Source organism: Equus quagga, chromosome 3 (genome assembly GCF_021613505.1).
Source record: "Equus quagga isolate Etosha38 chromosome 3, UCLA_HA_Equagga_1.0, whole genome shotgun sequence".
NCBI lineage: Eukaryota > Metazoa > Chordata > Mammalia > Perissodactyla > Equidae > Equus > Equus quagga.
The window spans coordinates 69,040,801-69,060,917 of record NC_060269.1 but is presented as its reverse complement, the minus strand read 5'-3'; the positions used below and the strand labels follow the sequence as shown (position 1 = coordinate 69,060,917).

Below are 20,117 nucleotides of genomic sequence, written 5' to 3'. Positions count from 1 at the left end.
TGCGCACTTAACCTCTGTACCACTGGGCTAGCCCCTCTTCCAATTTTTATTGTTCATTTAAAAGAATATCATTATGATCATGTAGTCTACAAAATAATTATATATACTGACTTCTTAAATATGCTTTTTTTTCTGATTGTAAAAGTAATACATGGTCGTTGGAGAAAGTTAAAAAATAGGAAAGTAGGAAGAATAAAGTAATTTAGAATCTTGTTACCTAGCACTAATACTTGAGTATATTTCCTTACTCTCTTTTCTAGTGCATTACTTAGTCACAGTTTAGATCATATTGTATGGGTTTATTTTTAAGTAGAGTTAACACCGGAACACTTGGAGATTTTAAATAAGAGGCATTTCACATATTGTGTATCACCTAGTAGTTTTTTATATCCTAACCTTTGTAAGTGACTTCACTGATTCTGCACGAATTTGTTTTAGATTCATAAATGTGTTTTATTTTTTAAATTTGACATATGATGTGTGTATATATATGTATGTATGTATACATATATATTTATAATCAAGATTTAATGAAATAGTAAAAAAAGAATTCCATTGTCCAAATTGACTCACTTCCTAAAAGTCCCTGACAGCTGAGTCTTCACTGTACCTTATATATTATTATCATCAGCAGACCACAGACATCAGCATTTCTGTTGGCTCTTTTTCCTTCTTGCTCCTCAAAACAAGACCCCCATGGCTCTGGCATCCCTGTGGTGGACAGCAGCTCAGGAGAAAAAAATGCTTTGAAAAGAAGTCTTAGCATTCTAGACGTAGAGAGTAAGAGAGAGCACTGTGTGCCTCTTTGCACCTCTTCTGGCTCCTTTTACTGTCTATGATGCCAGGTGTCTCAGCTGAAGATACAGACTGATATCAAACCTCAGTGCAGCATTTCCCTGCCGAAACACTGATAGACTGACCCCTTTTGGTATATGAATCTTTGTTTTTGGTGAGGAAGATTGTCCCTGAGCTAACATCTGTACCAATTTTCCTCTACTTTATATGTGGGATGCCACCACAGCATGGCTTGATGAGCAGTGTGCAGGTCGATGCCCAGGATCCAAACCCAAAAACCTCAGGCCACTGAAGTGGAGCATGCAAACTTAGCCACTATGCCCCAGGCCAGACCCTGAATTTTTAAAAAATACAGAAAATCAGTATTTGAGTTACTTGGTAATGACAGTTGTTTTATTATTTACTATACTTCTGCTTTCTTAAAACCTTTCTCTTTAAACCAGTTTGATTTTGGAGGACTAGAAGAAAGGATTTGTTGCACAGATTCTTTTGAGCACAAATTATAAAAATGACAACTTTTTGTCTGCATTCAGCCCAAATATTCCTTTATTCTTGGACCATTTTTCAATTTCTTTAATTTTAAGTGCTTTTAGAATCTTACACATTAGTTTCCTATTTGAAGAGTGCTTTTATTTTTGTTGTTTTTTTTACTCACTATACTAGTTAAGTTTCCTCAGATTAACTTTTTAATGCTGTTGTGTTTTTTGAGTAAATACTCTAGAGCAATGCTGTGCAATATAACTTTCTGAAGTGATGGAAATGTTCCATATTTGTGCTCTCCAATATGGTCACTAAGCACATGAGGCTATTGAGCTTTGAAATGTGGCTAGTGCAACTGAGGAATTAAATTATGAATTTTTAAAAATTTTAATTTAAATTTAAATGGCCACATGTGGCTTGTGGCTACATTATTAGACAGTGCAGCTGTAGAGTTAAAGAAGGATGAATTGAGGAAAATACAAGAACTTAGAGTGTTATGAAATTAGGAAAAGAATTGCATTTATCGAGATTAAATTAGAGGGTCCTGCCCAGTGGCACAGTGGTTAAATTTGCACGTTCTGCTTCGGTGGCCCAGGTTTCGCCAGTCTGAATCCCAGGTGTGGACATATGCACCACTTGTCAAGCCGTGCTGTGGTAGGAGTCCCACATATAAAGTAGAGGAAGATGGGCATAGATGCTGGCTCAGGGCCAGTCTTCCTCAGCAAAAAGAGGAGGATTGGCAGTGGATGTTAGCTCAGGGCTAATCTTCCTAAAAAAAAAAAAAGATTAAATTAGAGAGCAGCATGGCACAGTAAGTTGTTTCCTTAGTCTCTTCCCTTTAGGTTATAACTGAAAGGATATTCGTTAACTAGCAGAGGATTCCCTGCACAGCACAATAGGACATCTGAGAGATCCATGCAGCCATGCATCTGAGCGGGGAGGGGGGGCACTGGACCTCCAGGAGGCAGTGGAAATAGGTGAGCACCCCCCCCCCCCCCCCCCCACTCCTAAGCAGCAGCGAACCAGGTCTCAGATCCTCCCACAGCAGCTGGTGCAACTGTAAGAGGAGTCACGGACAACCCAGCCTGTGTGAACACTTTCAGAGTCACAGCCCAGCCTGCGGCAGCACCCACTGTGTCATAGAGGCCCGGCTGGTGGGAATGCTCTACACTGAGTGGTGGCAGCTCAGCCCCCATGTGGGTACCCCCTGCTCCTAGCACAGCACAGGCAAGAAGGCACCCCACCTGGTCAGAAGGCACTCCTGCCAGTAGAGCACAGCAGCCTGGGGGATCCACTGAGTGGTGGCTCAGCCCTCATGTGAGCACCCCTGCCCCCTAGTGCAGCAGCTCAGCTGGTCCCCTGCTGAGCAGAGAGGCCCCGTGTACGGTGCCCAACCTGCCTGCCCAGCACAGAGGCCCTGCCCACATGAGTACAACCTGCAGAACTGTGGTGGCCAGCTTGGGAAAACATAGAGTAGCCCTACCCACGCAACTTCCAGCAGACAGGGCAGATCAGAAAACACAGCTCCTGCTCCCCTCGACAGGGGCAGGTAGAATCTGCGACCTGTCTATCACAAATGCAGTGGCAGAGGATAATTTCATCAAACACCAGGAAGAACTACAGTAACACTTCATAGCAGGAGGAAGATGACAAGTCTCCAGAAACTAATCCTGAACCCACAGAAATTTACAATCTAAATGACAGAGAATTCAAAGTAGTTATCATAAAGAAACTCAACAAATTATAAGAAAAAAAGACAGTTCACTGAGCTCAGGAGTAAAATTAATGAGAAGAAGGAATAAAAATTAGAGCAGAAATAAATGAAATAGAGACTAGCAAAATAATAGAAAGGATTGATGAAACTAAGAGCTGGTTCTTTGAGAAGATAAACAAATTTGGCAAATCCTTACGCAGACTCACTAAAAAAAAAAGAAGGCTCAAATTAAAAAAATTGAAAGAGGAGAAATTACAATAGATACCACAGAAATACAAAGGATTATAGGAGAATACTATAAAAAACTATATGCCAATAAATTGGATAGCCTAGAAGAAATGGATAAATTCGTAGAAGCCTACAACCTCCTAAAACTGAACCAAAAAGAATAGGTGAATCTGAATAGACCAATCACAAGTAAAGAGATAGAAACATAATCAGAAACCTCCCCAAAAGTGAAAGTCCAGGGGGCAGATGGCTTCTCTGGAGAATTTTATCAAACATTCAAGGAAGATTTAATACCTATCATTCTCAAACTATTCCAGAAAAATTGAAGAAGATGGGATGCTTCCTAACTCGTTTTACAAGGCCAGCATCACCCTGATGCTAAAACTAGACAAGGACAACACAAAAAAGTAAAATTATAGGCGAGTATCACTGATGAACATAGATGCAAAAACCCTCAACAAAATGTCAGCAAATCAAATATAGCAATACATTAAAAGGATCATATACCATGATCAAGTGGGCTTTATACCAGCAATGCAGGAATAGTTTGACATCCACAAATCAATCAATGTGATACACCACATTAACAAAATGAGGAATAAAAGTCACAAGATCATCTCAATAGATGCAGAGAAAGCATTTGACAAGATCCAACATCCATTTATGATGATAAAAACTCTCAATAAAATGGGTATAGAAGGAAAGTACCTCAACATAATGAAGGCCATATATGACAAACCCACAGCCAACATAATACTCAATGGGGAAAAACTGAAAGCCATCCCTCTGAGAACGGGAACAAGACAAGGGTGCCCACTCTTGCCACTCCTATTCAATGTAGTACTGGAGGTTTTGGCCAAAGTGATTAGGCAAGAAAAAGAAACAAAAAGTATCCAGATTGGAAAGGAAGAAGTAAAACTCTTGCTGTTTGTGGACAACATGATTCTATATATAGAAAACCCAAAAGAATCCTCCAGAAAGCTATTAGAAATAATCAACAACTACAGCAAAGTTGTGGGTACAAAATCAACTCAAAGAAATCAGTTACATTTCTACACACTAATAATGAACATGCAGAAAGAGAAGTCAAGACTACAATCCCATTTACAATCGCAACAAAAAGAATAAACTATCTAGGAATAAATTTAACCAAAGAGGCAAAAGACCTATACAATGAAAACTATAAGATATTTTTGAAAGAAATTGAAGAAGACATAAAGAAATGGAAAGGTATTCCATGCTCATGGATTGGAAGAATAAACATAGTTAAAATGTCCATCTTACCTAAAGCAATCTACAGATTCAATGCAATCCCAATCAGAATCCCAATGACGTTCTTCATGGAAATAGAACAAACAATCCTAAAATTTATATGGAACAACAAAAGACCCCAAATAGTCAAAGTAATCCTGAGAAAAAAGAACAAAGCTGGAGGCATCACAATCCCTGACTTCAAAATATACTACAAAGCTATAGTAATCAAAACAGCATGGTACTGGCAGAAAAATAGACACACAGATCAATGGAACAGAATTGAAAGCCCAGAAATAAAACCATGTATCTATGGACAGCTGATCTCAGACAGAGGAGCCAAGAACATACAATGGAGAAAGGAAAGTCTCTTCAGTAAGTGGTGTTGGTGGGGCCAGCCTGCTGCCTTAATGGTTAAGTTTGCACCCTCCACTTCGGTGGCCCAGGGTTCACAGGTTTGGATCCTGGGTGCAGACCTACACACCGCTCATCAGGTCATGCTGTGGCAGTGTGCCCCACACAAAATAGAGAAAGATTGGCGCAGATGTTAGCCCAGCCACAATCTGCCTCAAGCAAAAAGAGGAAGATTGGCAATAGATGTTAGCTCAGGGCCAATCTTCCTCACCAAAAAATTAAAAATTAAAAAAATAAATAGTGTTAGGAAAATTTGACAGCCGTGTGCAAAAGAATGAAAGTAGACCATTATCTTAAACCACACACAAAAATTAATTCAAAATGGACTAAAGACTAGAATGTAAGACCATAAAACTCCTAGAAGAAAATATAGGCAGTACACTTTTTGACATCATTCTTAGTAGCATCTTTTTGAATACTATGTCTACTCAGGCAAGGGAAACAAAAGAAACAATAAACAAATGGGACTACATCAGACTAAAGAGCTTCTGCAAGGCGAAGGAAACCATGAACAAAATGAAAAGACAACTCACCGACTGAGAGAAAATATTTGCAGATCATATATCTCACAAGGGGTTAATTTCCAAAATATATAAAGAACTCATACAACTCAACAACAACAAAATAACTCAATCAAACATGGGCAGAGGATATGAACAGACAGTTTCCAAAGAAGATATGCAGATGGCCAACAGGCAAATGAAAAGATGTTCATCACTAGTTATTAGGGAAGATGCAAATCAAAACAAGAAAGTGATGTCACCTTACACCTGTTAGAATGACTACAATTACGAAGACAAAAAATAACATGTTGGAGAGGATGTGGAGAAAAGGGAACTGTCATACACTGCTGGTGGGATGCAAAGTGGTGCAGCCACTATGGAAAACAGTATGGAGATGTCTCAAAAAATTAAAAATAGAAATACCATATGACCCAGCTATCCTACTACTGGGTATTTTTCCAAAGAACATGAAATCAACAATTCAAAGAGACTTATGTACCCCTGTGATCCTTGCAGCATTATTCACAAAAGCCAAGATGTGGAAGCAACAGAAATGCATATCAACTGATGAATGGATAAAGAATATGTATATATATATACAATGGAATGGTACTCAGCTATTAAAAAGAAGACAAAATCATCTAATTTGCAACAACATGGATAGAACTTGAGGGTATTCTGTGAAGCAAAATAAGCCAGACAGAGAAAGACAAACACTGTATGATTTCACTCATATGTAGAAGATAAGCACATATATAAAGAGAACAGATTAGTGGTTACCAGAGGGGAAGGGGGTGGGAGGTGAGCAAAAGGGTAAAGGGGCACATGTTTATGACAACGGATAAAAATTAGACTATTGGTGGTGAGCATGATGCAGCCTATAAAAAACTATTATATAATAATGCACACCTGAAATGACACAATGTTATAAAACAATATGACCTCAATAAAATAATTGAAAAAGAAATCCCATTGTAAGGAATTCCTATAATTTAACTAGTTCCCAATCTGTGTGCACTTAGGTGTTTGCAGTTTTCCATGACTAAAAAAAGGAAAAAAGATGAAATGAGAGCAGTGATTCTCAATTACCTGGAGAAACTTTTAAAAATACCGATTTCTGGGTATTTCTAAAGCCAGTTGAATACAAATTTCTAGAAATGGAATGAGGGCATTATATTTTCAGAAGCTCCCCAGGTTATTCTAATGTTCAATCAGGGTTAAAAATCAGTGAATTATAGTAATGCTTCTTAGACCTAATGTGCACCTGGGATCTTGTTAAAATGCAGATTCTGATTTCAGTTGGTCTGAACTAAGGCCAGATAGTCTGCATTTCTGAAAAGCTCCCAAATGATTTTGATACTGTTGATCCTCCAGATTATACTTGGAGTAGGAAATTATTTTATTTTATTTTATTTTTTTAAATAGCATTTTATTTATTTTTTGAGGAAGATTCGCCCTGAGCTAACATCTGCCGCTAGCACTCCTCTTTTTGCTGAGGAAGACGGGCTCTGAGCTAACATCTGTGCCTATCTTCCTCTACTTTATATGTGGGACACCTGCCACAGTGTGACTTGACAAGCGGTGCCTAGGCCGGCACCTAGGATCAGAACCGGCAAACCCCAGGCCACCGAAGCAGAACGTGCAAATTTAACTGCTGTGCCTCTGGGCTGGCCGGGAAATAATTTTAGGATGAAAGGTTGAGCGGGACTTTACTATGTCTGAAATGAACATTTGGTTACATAATTGTAGAATTCAACAATTGTTATCTGGCTCAGATTTAGTTTCCTTATGTCTCCACAATTAATGTGCATATAGTATGTACCTGGAAGTACTTATTTAGGAATTAATGAAGAACCAAACCTCTTCTGCTGGACTGTGTCAAGGGAAGAAGTTTCGTTTTATTTTGCTTAGATATAGTGGTCAGGGAAGAGATCTCTGAAGAGGTAACATTTGAGCAGAGAACTGAGTAAAATGAGGGGGCTACCAATAGCAGCCATGCAGTGGCAGCGATTGAGGTTCACAATGACCAGTTCAGCTGATGAACCCAGCAGCTTTCACTACTGAAATAACAAAGATCAGAGCAGATTAAATGAAATACACAACAGAAGAATAATAGAAAAGATCAATAAAACTAAGAGTTGAGAGGCTGGCCCCGTGGCCAAGTGGTTAAGTTTGCGTGATCCACTTCAGTGGCCCAGGGTTTTGCCGGTTTGGATTCTGGGTGTGGACATGGCACCGCTCATCAATCCATGCTGAGGCAGCATCCCACGTAGCACAACCAGAAGGACCTACAGCTAGAATATACAACTATGTACTGGTGGCTTTGGGGAGAAGAAGAAGAAGGAAAAAAAAAAAAGATTAGCTCAGGTGCCAGTCTTTAAAAAAATAATAAAATTTTTAAAAAACACATGAAACTAAGAGTTGGTTTTTTAAAAAGATCAACAAAATTGACAAACGCTAGCTTGACTAAAAGAAAAAAAGAAAACTCAAATAAATAGAATCAGAAATTTAAAGGAGACATTACAACTGATACCACAGAAATTCAAAGGATCATAAGAAACTACTATGAAAAATTATATACTGACAAATTGGGTAACCTAGGAAATATGGATAAATTCCTAGACACATATAACGTGTCAAGACTGAATCATGAAGTAGAAAATCTGAACAGACCAATAATAATTAAGGAGATTGAATTAGTAAACAAAAATCTCTTGACAGGGGCCAGCCAGGTCACCTAGTGGTTAAGATCAGTGCACTCTGCTTCAGTGGCCTGGGTTCAGTTCCTGAGAGCAGACCTATACCACTCATCAGCAGCCCTTTTGTGGTGGCCACCCACATACAAAATAGAGGAAGACTGGCACAGATGTTAGCTCAGGGCAAATCTTCCTCAGGAAAAAAAGAGAAAAACCTCTCAACGAAGAAAAGCCCAGGACCAGATGGTTTCATTGATGGGTTCTGCGAAACATTTAAAGAGTAATTAATACCAATCCTTCTCAAACTCTTCCAAAAAACTGAAGAGGAGAGAACACTCCCAAACTCATGTTTTGAGGCTAGCATTACCCTCATACCAAGGCCAGATAAGGAAACTACAAGAAAACTACAGACTGATATCCTTGATGAATATAAATGAAGAAATTCTCAACAAAATATCAGCAAACTTCATTCAACAGCGCATTAAAAAGATTATACACCGTGCTCAAACAGGATTTACCTCTGGGATGCAAGGACAGTTCAACATATGCAAATCAATAAATGTGATACATCACATTAATAGAATGAAAGATAAAAATCATATGATCATCTCAATAGATGCAGAAAAAGCATTTGACAAAATAAAACATGGTTTCATGACAATAACATTCAGCAAACTGGGTATAGACAGACCACACCTCAACATAATAAAGGCCATATTATGACAGGCCCACAGCCAGCATCATATTCAACAAGAAAAGACTGAAAGCTTTTCCTCCAAGATTAGGAGTAATACAAGGGTTCCCAATCTTAACACTCTTATTCAACATAGTACTTGAAAGTCCTAGCTAGAGCAGTCAGGTAAGAAAAAGAAACAAAAGGCATCTAAATCAGAAAGGACGATGTGAAATTGTCTTTGTTTGCAGAGGACATGGTCTTATATATAGAAAGTCCTAAAGACTCCAGTAAAAAACTGTTTGATCTACTCAACTAATTCAGAAAAATTTTAGGATACAAAATCAACATACAGAAACCAGTTATGTACACTAACAATGAAATATCTGAAAAAGAAATAAAGAAAACAGTCCATTCACAATAGCTTCAAAAACGGTAAAATACTTAGGAATAAATTCAGCCAAGGAGGTGAAAGCTCTATACACTGAAAACTACAAGATTTTGCTGAAAGAAATTGAAGAAGACACAACAAATGGAAAGATACTCTGTATTCATGGATCAGAAGAATTAATGTTGTTAAAATGTCCATACTACCCAAAGCCATGTATAGATTCAGTGCAATCCTTATCAAAATTCTAATGACATTTTTCAAAGAAATAGAAAAAATAGTCCTAAAATTTGTATGGAACTGCAAAAGACCCCAAACAGCCAAAGCAATTCTTTGAAAGAACAAAGCTGGAGGCATCACACTTCTTTTTCTTTTTCTTTTTTTGTATTTCATTTTATTGAGGTAACATTGGTTTATGATGGTATATAAATTTCAGGAGTACACCATTATATTTCAATTTCTGTGTAGACTACATCATGTTCACCACCCAAAGACTAATTACCATCCATCACCATAAACATGGCATCACACTTCTTGATTTCGAACTATAGTACAAACCTTTAGTAATCAAAATGGTATGGTACAGGCACAAAAACACACACAGACCAATGGAACAGATTGGAGAGCCCAGAAATAAACCCTCACATATACAGTCAACTAATATTTGACAAAGGAGCCAAGAATACTCAGTGGAGAAAGAATAGTCTCTTCAGTAAATGGTATTGGGGAAACTGGATAACAACATGCAGAAGAATGAAATTAGACCTCTATCTTATACCACTCACAAAAATTAACCCTAAATGGATTAAAGACTTCAACGTAAGACCTGAAATGTTAAAACTCCTAGAAGGAAATGGGAAAAGCTCCTTGACGCTGGTCTTGGCAACAATCTTTTGGATATGACACCAAAAGCACAAGCAACAAAAACAAAAATAAGTGGGACTACATCAAACTAAAAAGTTTCTTCACAGTAAAAGAAACAATCAACAAAATGAAGAGGCAACCTGCAGAATGGGAGAAAATATTTACAAATCATATATCCGATAGGGGTTAATATCCAAAATCTGTGCTAAGCTCATACAACTAAATAGCAAAAACCCAAACAATTCAATTGAAAAATGGGCAGAGGAACTGAACAGACGTTTTTCAAAGAACACATACAAATGGCCAACTGGTACATGAAAAGGTGCTTGACGTCTTTCATCATCAGGGAAATGCAAATTGAAACCACAGCAAGATACCACCTCACACCTGTTAGAATAGCTATCATCAAAGCAAGAGATAACAAGCGTTGGTGAAGGTGTGTAGACAGGGGAAAACTTGAACGCTGTTGGTGGGAATGTAAACTGGTACAGCCACTATGAAAGAGAGTATGGAGGTTCCTCAAGAAATTGAAAGTAGGACTGCTGTATGATCCAGCAGTCTCACTTTTGGGTATATATACAAAGGAAATGAAATTACTATTTCGAAGAGATAGCTGCACTCCCATGTTCATTGCAGCATTATTTATAATAGCCAAGGTATGGAAACAACCTAAGTGTCCATAGATGGATGAATGGAGAAAAAGATGTGGTATAGGGGCTGGCCCTGTGGCCTAGTGGTTAAGTTCAGCATGCTCTGCTTCAGTGGCCCAGGTTCGTGGCTTCAGATCCCGAGCGTGGACCTACACCACTCATCAGCCATGTTATGGCAGTGACTCATATATAAAGTGGAGGAAGATTGGCACAGATGTTAGCTCAGGGCAAATCTTCCTCAGCAAAACAAGAAACAAAAAATGATATGACATATATATATATACACACACACACACAATCTGATATTATTCAGCCATGAGAAAGAAGGAAATCTTGCCCTTTGTGACAATGTAGATGGAGCTTGAGGGCATTATGCTAAGGAAAATAAGTCAGAGAAAGACACTATATGATATCACTTAATGTGGAATCTAAAAAAGCTGAACTCATAGAAACAGAGTAGAATGGTGGTTACCAGGAGCTGGAGGTTGGGGGAAATGGGGAGTTGTTAGAGTACAAGATTCCAGTTATAAGATGAATAAGTTCTAGGGATCTAATGTACAGGTTGGTTTTTACAGTTAAAAATACTGTATTATATACTTTAAAGTTGCCAAGAGTATAGATCTTAAATGTTCTTACCACAAAAAAGAAATGGTAATAATGTGATGTGATGGAGGTGTGACAATCATTTGCAATGTATGAGTGTATCAGATCAACACATCCTACAGCTTAAACTTAACACAATGTTACATGTCAATTACATCTCGGTAAAGCTGGGGATAAAGGTTACTTCAGCTGCTGTAAAGGGCCAAGAATAGAGTGGGGAAGGAGGAGATAAGTTAGAAAGCTATTGCAGCAATCTGTGAGAGAGAGTCATGGCTGGAATAGGGTAGCAGTGATGGAGGTGTTCAAAAATGCATCCAGGGGCCGGCCCCATGGCCAAGTGGTTAAGTTTGCACGCCCTGCTGTGGCGGCCCAGGGTTTCGCTGGTTCAGATCCTGGGTGCAGACATGGCATCACTCGTCAGGCCATGTTGAGGCGGCGTCCCACATGCCACAGCTAGAAGGACTCACAACTAAAATATACAACTATGTACTGGGAGGATTTGGGGAGAAAAAGCAGGAAAAAAATGCATCCAAAGGCTATTTCAGAGAGAGTCAACCAGACTTGCTGATAAATTGGGATTTTGGGAGTATCAGGAAATAGGGAAAGGGAGACTCCCTAGGTTTTTGGCCTAAGCAATTGAGTGAATAGTAGTTCCATGGATTTAGATGGAAAAGACTAGAGGTGGCATGGGAAATAAACTCAAGTTTGGACATGTTAAATTTTAAATGCCCTTAGACATCCAAGTAGCTGATAAATAGGCTGTTGGATTTGAGAGTCTGAAATTCAAAGGGGGGTTTAGGCTCATTCGTTTTTAGAAGGTTAATGATAATTCCCTTGGTTATATTTGTAAAACCAGCTCTTTATGATCATGCTGCAAATTGTTTATTATGAAATAAAATTATTTTCATAATTCATAGTTTCATTTTTAAAGATAAAATTCCAAATTGTTTCCCCTCACTGTTTACTGTGAATGTTTATTTTTCTATGTGGATTCACTTTAAGTGGCCTTTTTTTTTAAAGATTGGCACCTGAGCTAACAGCTGCTGCCAATCTTTTTTTTTCTGCTTTATCTTACCAAATCCCCCCCATACGTAGTTGTATATCTTAGTTGCAGGTCCTTCTAGCTGTGGCATGTGGGACGCTGCCTCAGCATGGCCTGACGAGCGGTGCCATGTCTCCACCCAGGATCTGAGCCAGTGAAACCCTGGGCCACCCCAGCGGAGTGCTTGAACTTAACCACTCAGCCACGGGACCGGCCCGTAAGTGGGCTTTTCTAGTACCAATCATCTTTGAATAACAAGGACCTCTTTTACTCTTCAAAAAAAAAAGTACTGTAGTTTTATAACCCCTGAATTATCACATTTCTGCATAAATGACCTTTGGGTCATGGTCAATTTTTTTTTATCTCTATGATGGTGTTTTGAGACCTTATAATCCCTCTGTTAACCCTATTTACTCATTGGTAAGGGTTGTAGTTTATAAAATAACAGACCTATATTAAAGATGAAGGGACCACTCCCCCTCTCCCCCAAGTGATGATATGATATAACCAATAAAGCGGTAACTTTGGTACTGACACTAATGACACTTTGATTCTTTCATTTAAAAATGCCTAGATTGGTTAGTTTAATTTTTTGAATAAATAAAATGCATGGAGTTATTTATTAGCCTTGAAAATCAGTCTAGTACTTTTTCTTTGAAATTTGAAAAATGTGCTAAGACATTGTTTTGGAAGGATAACAGCTTTAAAAGTGGAATATTTAAAGAGGCAACGTACAGCCAGAGAAATGAAGAAGGGAAACTTGTGTGTGTGGTTTATTTATGATTTGAAAGGATGCAAGGACTGACCCTCTATGTTATAGTTTACATACTTCCTAGTTTAAAGCACAGGTAAGATGTTAGAAGCTAAAACTTTAGCTTGTTCGTCTGCCTGCAGAGTCCAGATGTTTATGTTGTATTCTTTAATAACAAAATCCTGTGTGCCATTTAAGGCAATTGAGAATGAGCTTGTCAGAGATTTGGGTTCTTAGAAAAAAAGGTTATCATTCAATGTGAAGTGAGTAGTGAAGTCAGCGGGACACCATCTTGTATGTACATTAGACTTAATAAAATCTCCAAACTCAGGCTTGAAGATGTTTATATGCATAGTATTCAAGTTTTGACTCTAGTCCTGATCTTCCCCTAAATCCATGTTCATCCAAACCTGTGTTACTCAAAGTGTGATCCGTGAACCAGTGTCAAGTCCACGAATTGTTACTAGCTGTGATAAGTACAGAAACTTATTTAAAAACTTTTATAGCAATTTGACATTGGCACAACATCTGTGCATGTGATCATTTTCTAGTAATTTATTGCATTTTACAAAGTATAGGTTTTGACAGATTGGAGGGTGTGGTGGGGAGTGGCAGTTCCCACAGATAGTTTACAAAGCACTACTCTAGATCCTCCTTTTTTTCCCTCAGAAATTCCAAACTCTTTGTATCTGTGTGGCCTTAGTAGAGGCTGGGGGAAAGGACAGGAAGCCCAGTCAGCTCTGACTGTGTGCTGACTGGTGAGTGGAGGTGCTGATTATCTGAGATTATTGTATCTTCACATAGAATTCCCTTTCACCATTTTCCTGCTTCACTCTAACACCAATTTACTGTGCACAAGAATTGCCTGGGGCCGCTGTTAACAATGCAGATGCCTGTGCGGGATCCCCGAACGTCCTCCTTCCACAAGTCTGATGCCCAAGAATCTACATTTTAAACAAACAACTCATTGGATTCTAGTGAATGTTGTTCCTGGATAGGTTGTTTAAATCCGGATACTTGAGAGTGAAAGGGGGCACTGTTAATGATTACGTCAGGACAAAATGAATAAACTCAGAATATCCCAATAGGCATACTCAGACATATGGATGCTCTGTGTCTGGGCATATTTTTTGAAATGGAGATTTCATGGGGGCTGGCCCCATGGCCGAGTGGTTAAGTTTGTGCACTCTGCTTCGGCAGCCTAGGATTTTGCCGGTTTGGATTCTGGGCACAGACATGGGACTGCTCATCAGGCCATGCTGAGGTGGCATCCCACATGCCACAACTAGAAGGATCCACAACTAAAAGTATACAACTATGTACCGGGGGGCTTTAGGGAGGAAAAGGAAAAATAAAATCTTTAAAATGGAGACTTCAAATTTAATTAGAAAGTTCTTATTTCCTTTCGTGACCAAACTTAGCTGGATGATGGCTGTTTCCTTTAGTTTTCTCAGGAAAACTAAACAGCCATGGAAGAGTGGCTCTTTCCACTCTTCTATGAATCAACCTCAACTGCAGTGTGTATAGAACTGTCTGGTAAAAGAAGGGAGATAGAATTCAGGGCTTCTAAAGATAGCTGGGAGTAACTTGAGGGTAGGTAGGACTCACTCCTTTAAAGTTGAAGATTCTTTGTTCCTGACTTGACAGATATAGATTTTATTTGCCCTAACCTAAAAACTTAGGACTCTTCTGGAACTTTCTGTTATGTATGTTGTCCCAAGCCAATCTTAATTCTGCTTAGTGTCCCTGGCTCAGCTGTGACCCATCTCTCTTAGCTGGGCAGAATCCCCTTGATCCTTGATTCAGCCTTGCTTTTGCTTTAACTAAATGACTGGTTTACTTGTTTTGTTTTAAATAAGTTGCAGCTGAAGAATTTGAGAGAAAGAAAAAATATCTAAATTTCTTCCTCAGGAGCTCTTTAGGTTGTTGTCACTTCTACTTACATAGCTTTCATGATATATAAGAAAAATGGGTTTCCTATTTTGTAAACTGTTCTCTGACTGCAACTGAATAGTATCTAAGGAAAATTATTATATTTGTTTATTAAAGATTGGCACCTGCGCTAACATCTGTTGCCAATCTTTTTTTTCCTTCTTCTTCTCCCCATAGCCCTCGGTACATAGTTGTATATTGTAGTTGGGAGTGCCTCTAGTTGTGCTACGTGGGACACCACTTCTACGTGACCTGATGAGTGGTGCCATGTCTGTGCCCAGCATCTGAACCAGCAAAACCCTGGGCCACTGAAGCTGAGCCCGCAAACTTCACCACTTGGCCAGAGGGCCAGCCCCAAGGGAAATTATTTTTATTAGCAGTAATAATACTACTGGTAAAAGTTGAATAATACCTGTGGATCTCTTGTCTCTGGAACTACCTTTGTTATAATACTTTTTTGTTGATTCCAACATATTTGATTTTATGTTATTTCACTTTGTTTTCAGTTTGTTGGCCAATTTCTTTGGTTTACAAAGTGGGAGATTAAAAACAAGTAGGCTTTCTGTGGGGTTCATTTCAAAACTAGGAAAGGGCAGATTGGCTATCTAGAAATAGAGAATAAGAGTTTAAAAACCAAAAAGAGGTAAATTAAGTATGAAAGGAGAGGATTAAGTGTGGAATCTTCTATCTATTTTTTGGATCAAGATTTCAGAGGACTGGTGGTTCTCTGAAGTCATCTGCAAGAAATTAAGATTAAATGTAGCTGTTGATTGAACCTCATGTAAATTTCTCTAAAGAAAGTTTCTCTAAAGCTTATACTCTTAGTTTTGGTAATTCTTTCTACTTTTTCTATTATAAGGATTTCAAACATATTGCCACAGTAGAGAGAACAGTGTTATGAACTTCCAAGTGAGCTCACCCAGTTTCAAGAGTTAGTAACTCGCTACAATCTTTTTCATCTCTACTACTGTTTCTTCCTTGTCCCTCGCCTATTATTATGAAGCAAATCCTAAATAGTATATAATTTCATCTGAAAATATTTCAGTAAGAATCTCGAAACTGTAAAGGATTTTGTTGTTGTTTTACATTTTAGTAAGTTACATTACATTTTAGTAAAAATTTAAGTAAACTTGTTCAGGTATAACCTTTCACCCTGTCTTGGAGACTCAAAGATGAATAAATAAAAGATTCATCATCATATTTTATTTTTGTTTTTCAAGAAGCAGATTATCCTGTTAAAGTAGTATGGTGATATTCCATATGAATAACACAAATTAAGACAAATTTATGGGGCCGGCCCTGTGACCGAGTGGTGAAGTTCACGCCTTCTGCTTTGGTGGCCCAGGGTTTCACTGGTTCGGATCCTGGGCGCGGACATGGCACCGCTTATCAGGCCATCTTGAGGCGGCGTCCCACATGCCACAACTAGAAGGACCCACAACTAAAATGTACAACTATATGCTGAGGGGATTTGGGGAGAAAAAGCAAGAAAAAAAAAAAAAAAGATTGACAACAGTTGTTAGCCAGGTGCCAATCTTAAAAAAAAAGACTAATTTATCCTTCAAATTAAGATTCTTTTGAGAGTGAAAGGGGACACCGTTAACAATTGTGCTAGGAGAGTAGTTGAAATCTGAGACTGCCCTGGGTAAACGGGGATATCCATGATTCCCTGTCTCAAGGTGGTATTGACTGATTAGAAAGCTGCTATCATTTTTCCAGTGAGCTTTGACTAGTCAGAATGAGTCAGGTCATAGCTAACAGCGTGATGAAACCTACCATAGGACTTTCTTTACTTGTAAATAGTACAAAATGGTATGGCTAGATTAAGTCTAAAATTTTTAAAGTACCTGTAGATTTCAACTCGGTTTTTAATAACACTCCATAAAGCTGGAAGTGAAACCACCAGACATAAATCACAAAATGAACCCCTCGTTTTAAAGTTAGCATTTATAGACTTGTGGCTGTTAGACCACAGGGAATCTAAACCGGACTGCATTATAAAGTAGGTAAATGAGGAAATGATGGCCAATTTTAAAATGTCAAAAATTTTTTTCTGTTAAAGTTGCTAGTTCACTGTGATGTTGTATGACCTTATATCCAGCATAAACTGAAGTTAGTTGTTCGTGTTTCCAGATTAGAGAAAACAACTAGACCTCCCATGCTCAAGGCTATGCTCTGTTACTATCCCAAGTTGTTCTCAGGCGCTCCATCCTGTTAGTGGTATTCTTGTTATCAGTAATATTTTAAGCAACTACTTTTTAAGAATAAAGTCTACATCTGTGATTCCCCTAACCAGGAACTGAAGTCAAACTTCTAAACATATGGTTTCATTAGGTCAGTTATTTGGAAGAAATAACTGCCTTTCTGGTGGTGTGATTTCTTTTTTTTCATTTTCTTTAACCACAGTTTCATTTTTAACACCTTTTCTGTAGATAAAAGATATTCATATCATCCAGTCCCTTGTCTCACTTTTAGCTTATTTTCTGAATCATTTTTAAAGTCTTTCATGTTTGTATGTAAAACATTGTAATTTATGCATATCTTTTAAATGACTTCGACTTTAACTGTGGCCTTTTTAAAAATTAGAATCGATCATTTATTCTATCAGTATATGATAACAGTAAACAAATCTTGGAATTTTTTCCATGTAGCTGTGGCATATGGATGTAAAATCGTGGTGATGTATTAGGTTCAGTTTGTTACATAAGGAAGTGTGTTCATGGTGGTTCGCTATACGTTTAAGTGTTTTCAATTATTTTTTCTCTCTTTCTAGCTGTCCCCTTTCCTCCAACCCAGCGGCTTACTTTGAAGGAAGTATTTGAGAATGGGAAACCTAAAATTGATGTTTTGAAAAACCATTTGGTGAAGGAAGGGCGACTGGAAGAGGAAGTAGCCCTAAAGATAATCAACGATGGGGCTGCCATTCTGAGACAAGAGGAGACTATGCTCGAAGTAGATGCTCCAATCACAGGTATGAGAAGTATTTGTATGGTGGCACTTAGACTTGAGCTGATGTGAGAAATGATTACAAATAACCAACTAAAATATGCAATAATTTTTCTAGGAATTATGAGACAGTCTTAGGATTTTTTAGTATATTTGTTGTTTGTTGAAGACATACAATTTAAAATGTCTAATAATTCCAATAGGACTAGTCAGTATTGATAGATTGACTATAATTATAGAGCAGTCCAGTCAAAAGCTAAAGTGATTTAAGTTAAATTTAAACTGCAATCCCTATTGCTATAATACCCTTTTCTCTTCTAAGACGTAATTTTTCATCTCACTCTATGTCCTTTTTTTCCTAGTGTGTGGCGATGTTCATGGGCAATTCTTTGACTTGATGAAATTGTTTGAAGTTGGAGGATCACCTAGTAATACACGCTACCTCTTTCTTGGTGACTATGTGGACAGAGGCTATTTCAGTATAGAGGTAAAAATGAAACTGGATATGTTGGATGTTTAAAAAAATTTGCTTTCCATCCTTCAGTACAAGAAATTAAAATAACGCCAATGGAATTTATAAACTTTGTTACTTTCAATAATTAAAGTGATAGAGAAGTGTTTTAATTGATATTAAAAAAATATATTCCTTTTTTTAGCCAGTAGAACATCTGACATATAGAAGGCTATATTAATTCAGCTTTGCAAATAAGTTAAATGTTTACTAGAACTTTCCTCTTTGAAGATAGTGTACAGGCTGTGTATAAATGACATAAGTTGCTATTCACCCTAAGCAGGGTTTGGATTAGCTGACCTTAATTATAAGACCATAAGCTGCTGGGCTACAGTTAACTGTTAGAGTAACTGCAGTGCTAAATAAGCAGACACTTAGCTTATTGTGGGAATAATTTCTCATACTATTGAGTAAGCACTTTTAGTAAGTGTTCATTGAAGGAAAAAATGATTACAGTTGATGAAGTTAATGAAAACTCAGAATTTACTTTTATGTATTTTGAAAATTAAATGATAAGAAGAAAATCGTTAGAATTAAAACGAAGTGTAAGGTTTTATGTATAAAAGATAAAACTATTTTGCAACCTAATGCAAGGACTGAGTACAATGGAACCACAGCACATTCCTGTTTAATGTCCATTGGGTTCAGCTGTCCATGCTTGGCAAATGAAAGAGAAGTAACTTTGGAAATAATGTAAGCAATCGAATTTATAATGTGCCCCAAATAAGCGTGGGATGAGAAATTGAGTCGGCTTGGTCTTGTAGTCTTTACTTCGGCCTCTCTCTCAGTGTGAGAATCTCACTGTACTAAGTGTGTTTCTGGTGGCTGAAGGTTTATTGTTCGTGCATCATCACTCCTAAATACAAGTCAGCTGTCTCACCTGGTGCCCAACCAAGGAACCTGCAGTTGTTCTAAAGCTGCCAGGAAAATAAACGACAAGAGAAATAGATCCTACTCTTTGGTGGTATAGGCAGCCTCAACTCATGAATCAGAAAAGTTCAATGTTATCTGCCACTGCCTGAAGTTCACTTAGTGTCATGTACGAGGATAAAAGTTAATGATAGAACTAAGAAAAGAAGCACATTTTCCCTACTGCTCAGGAAATTCCCAAGGTCTCTAAATAGGTACCTGGCATGGGTGGAGATCATACTCACACTATATAATTGGAAAGCTTCCCTATTCCTGTTCACATCATGCTTCAGTAGACAGTAAGTCAAAAGTATGGATGTTTGAAAGATACATTGAATGTTTACTTCTTTTCGTGTTTGCTAGCATGAGGAAGTTTTAGGGGCTGAAGAGAAGGAGAATACAGATTTTAGTGAATTTTTAATTAGTTATTTTATGTAATGAAACAACTTTTTAAAAAGATAAATATTGTAGCAAATCATCTTTTGACTGTTAACTCATATACTTTAAAAATAGTTTCAGTGCATCAGTATATTCAGTAAAGCGCACACACACAAAATCCACAATGATTTTTTGTACACATATACTATGTTCAGAATATTTTGTTTTATATACTCTTTTCCTCACTCATCAACGAATGTTTCCTGAGTGTCAATTTTATGGCAGGCTCTGAAGATAAAATAATGAACAAGACTCATGCTCTCTATGGGAGCTGACAGTTTCCCAGAAAAGTTACACTGGTGAGTAGATCTTTCAGTGTAATGTGAAAG

At 37.8% G+C, this 20,117-nt stretch overlaps 1 protein-coding gene across 6 annotated transcripts in view; it reads left to right on the top strand.

The window, feature by feature from the left end:
* The window catches only part of PPP3CC (protein phosphatase 3 catalytic subunit gamma), a 97,738-nt gene that overhangs the window by 24,385 nt on the left and 53,236 nt on the right, over nt 1–20,117 (top strand). For all 6 annotated transcript variants that reach the window (XM_046657004.1, XM_046657003.1, XM_046657000.1 and 3 more), the window contains exons 2-3: nt 17,758–17,955; nt 18,293–18,417. In XM_046657004.1, coding sequence (XP_046512960.1) covers nt 17,758–17,955; nt 18,293–18,417 — 323 coding nt within the window. The remainder of the gene's footprint in view (nt 1–17,757; nt 17,956–18,292; nt 18,418–20,117) is intronic.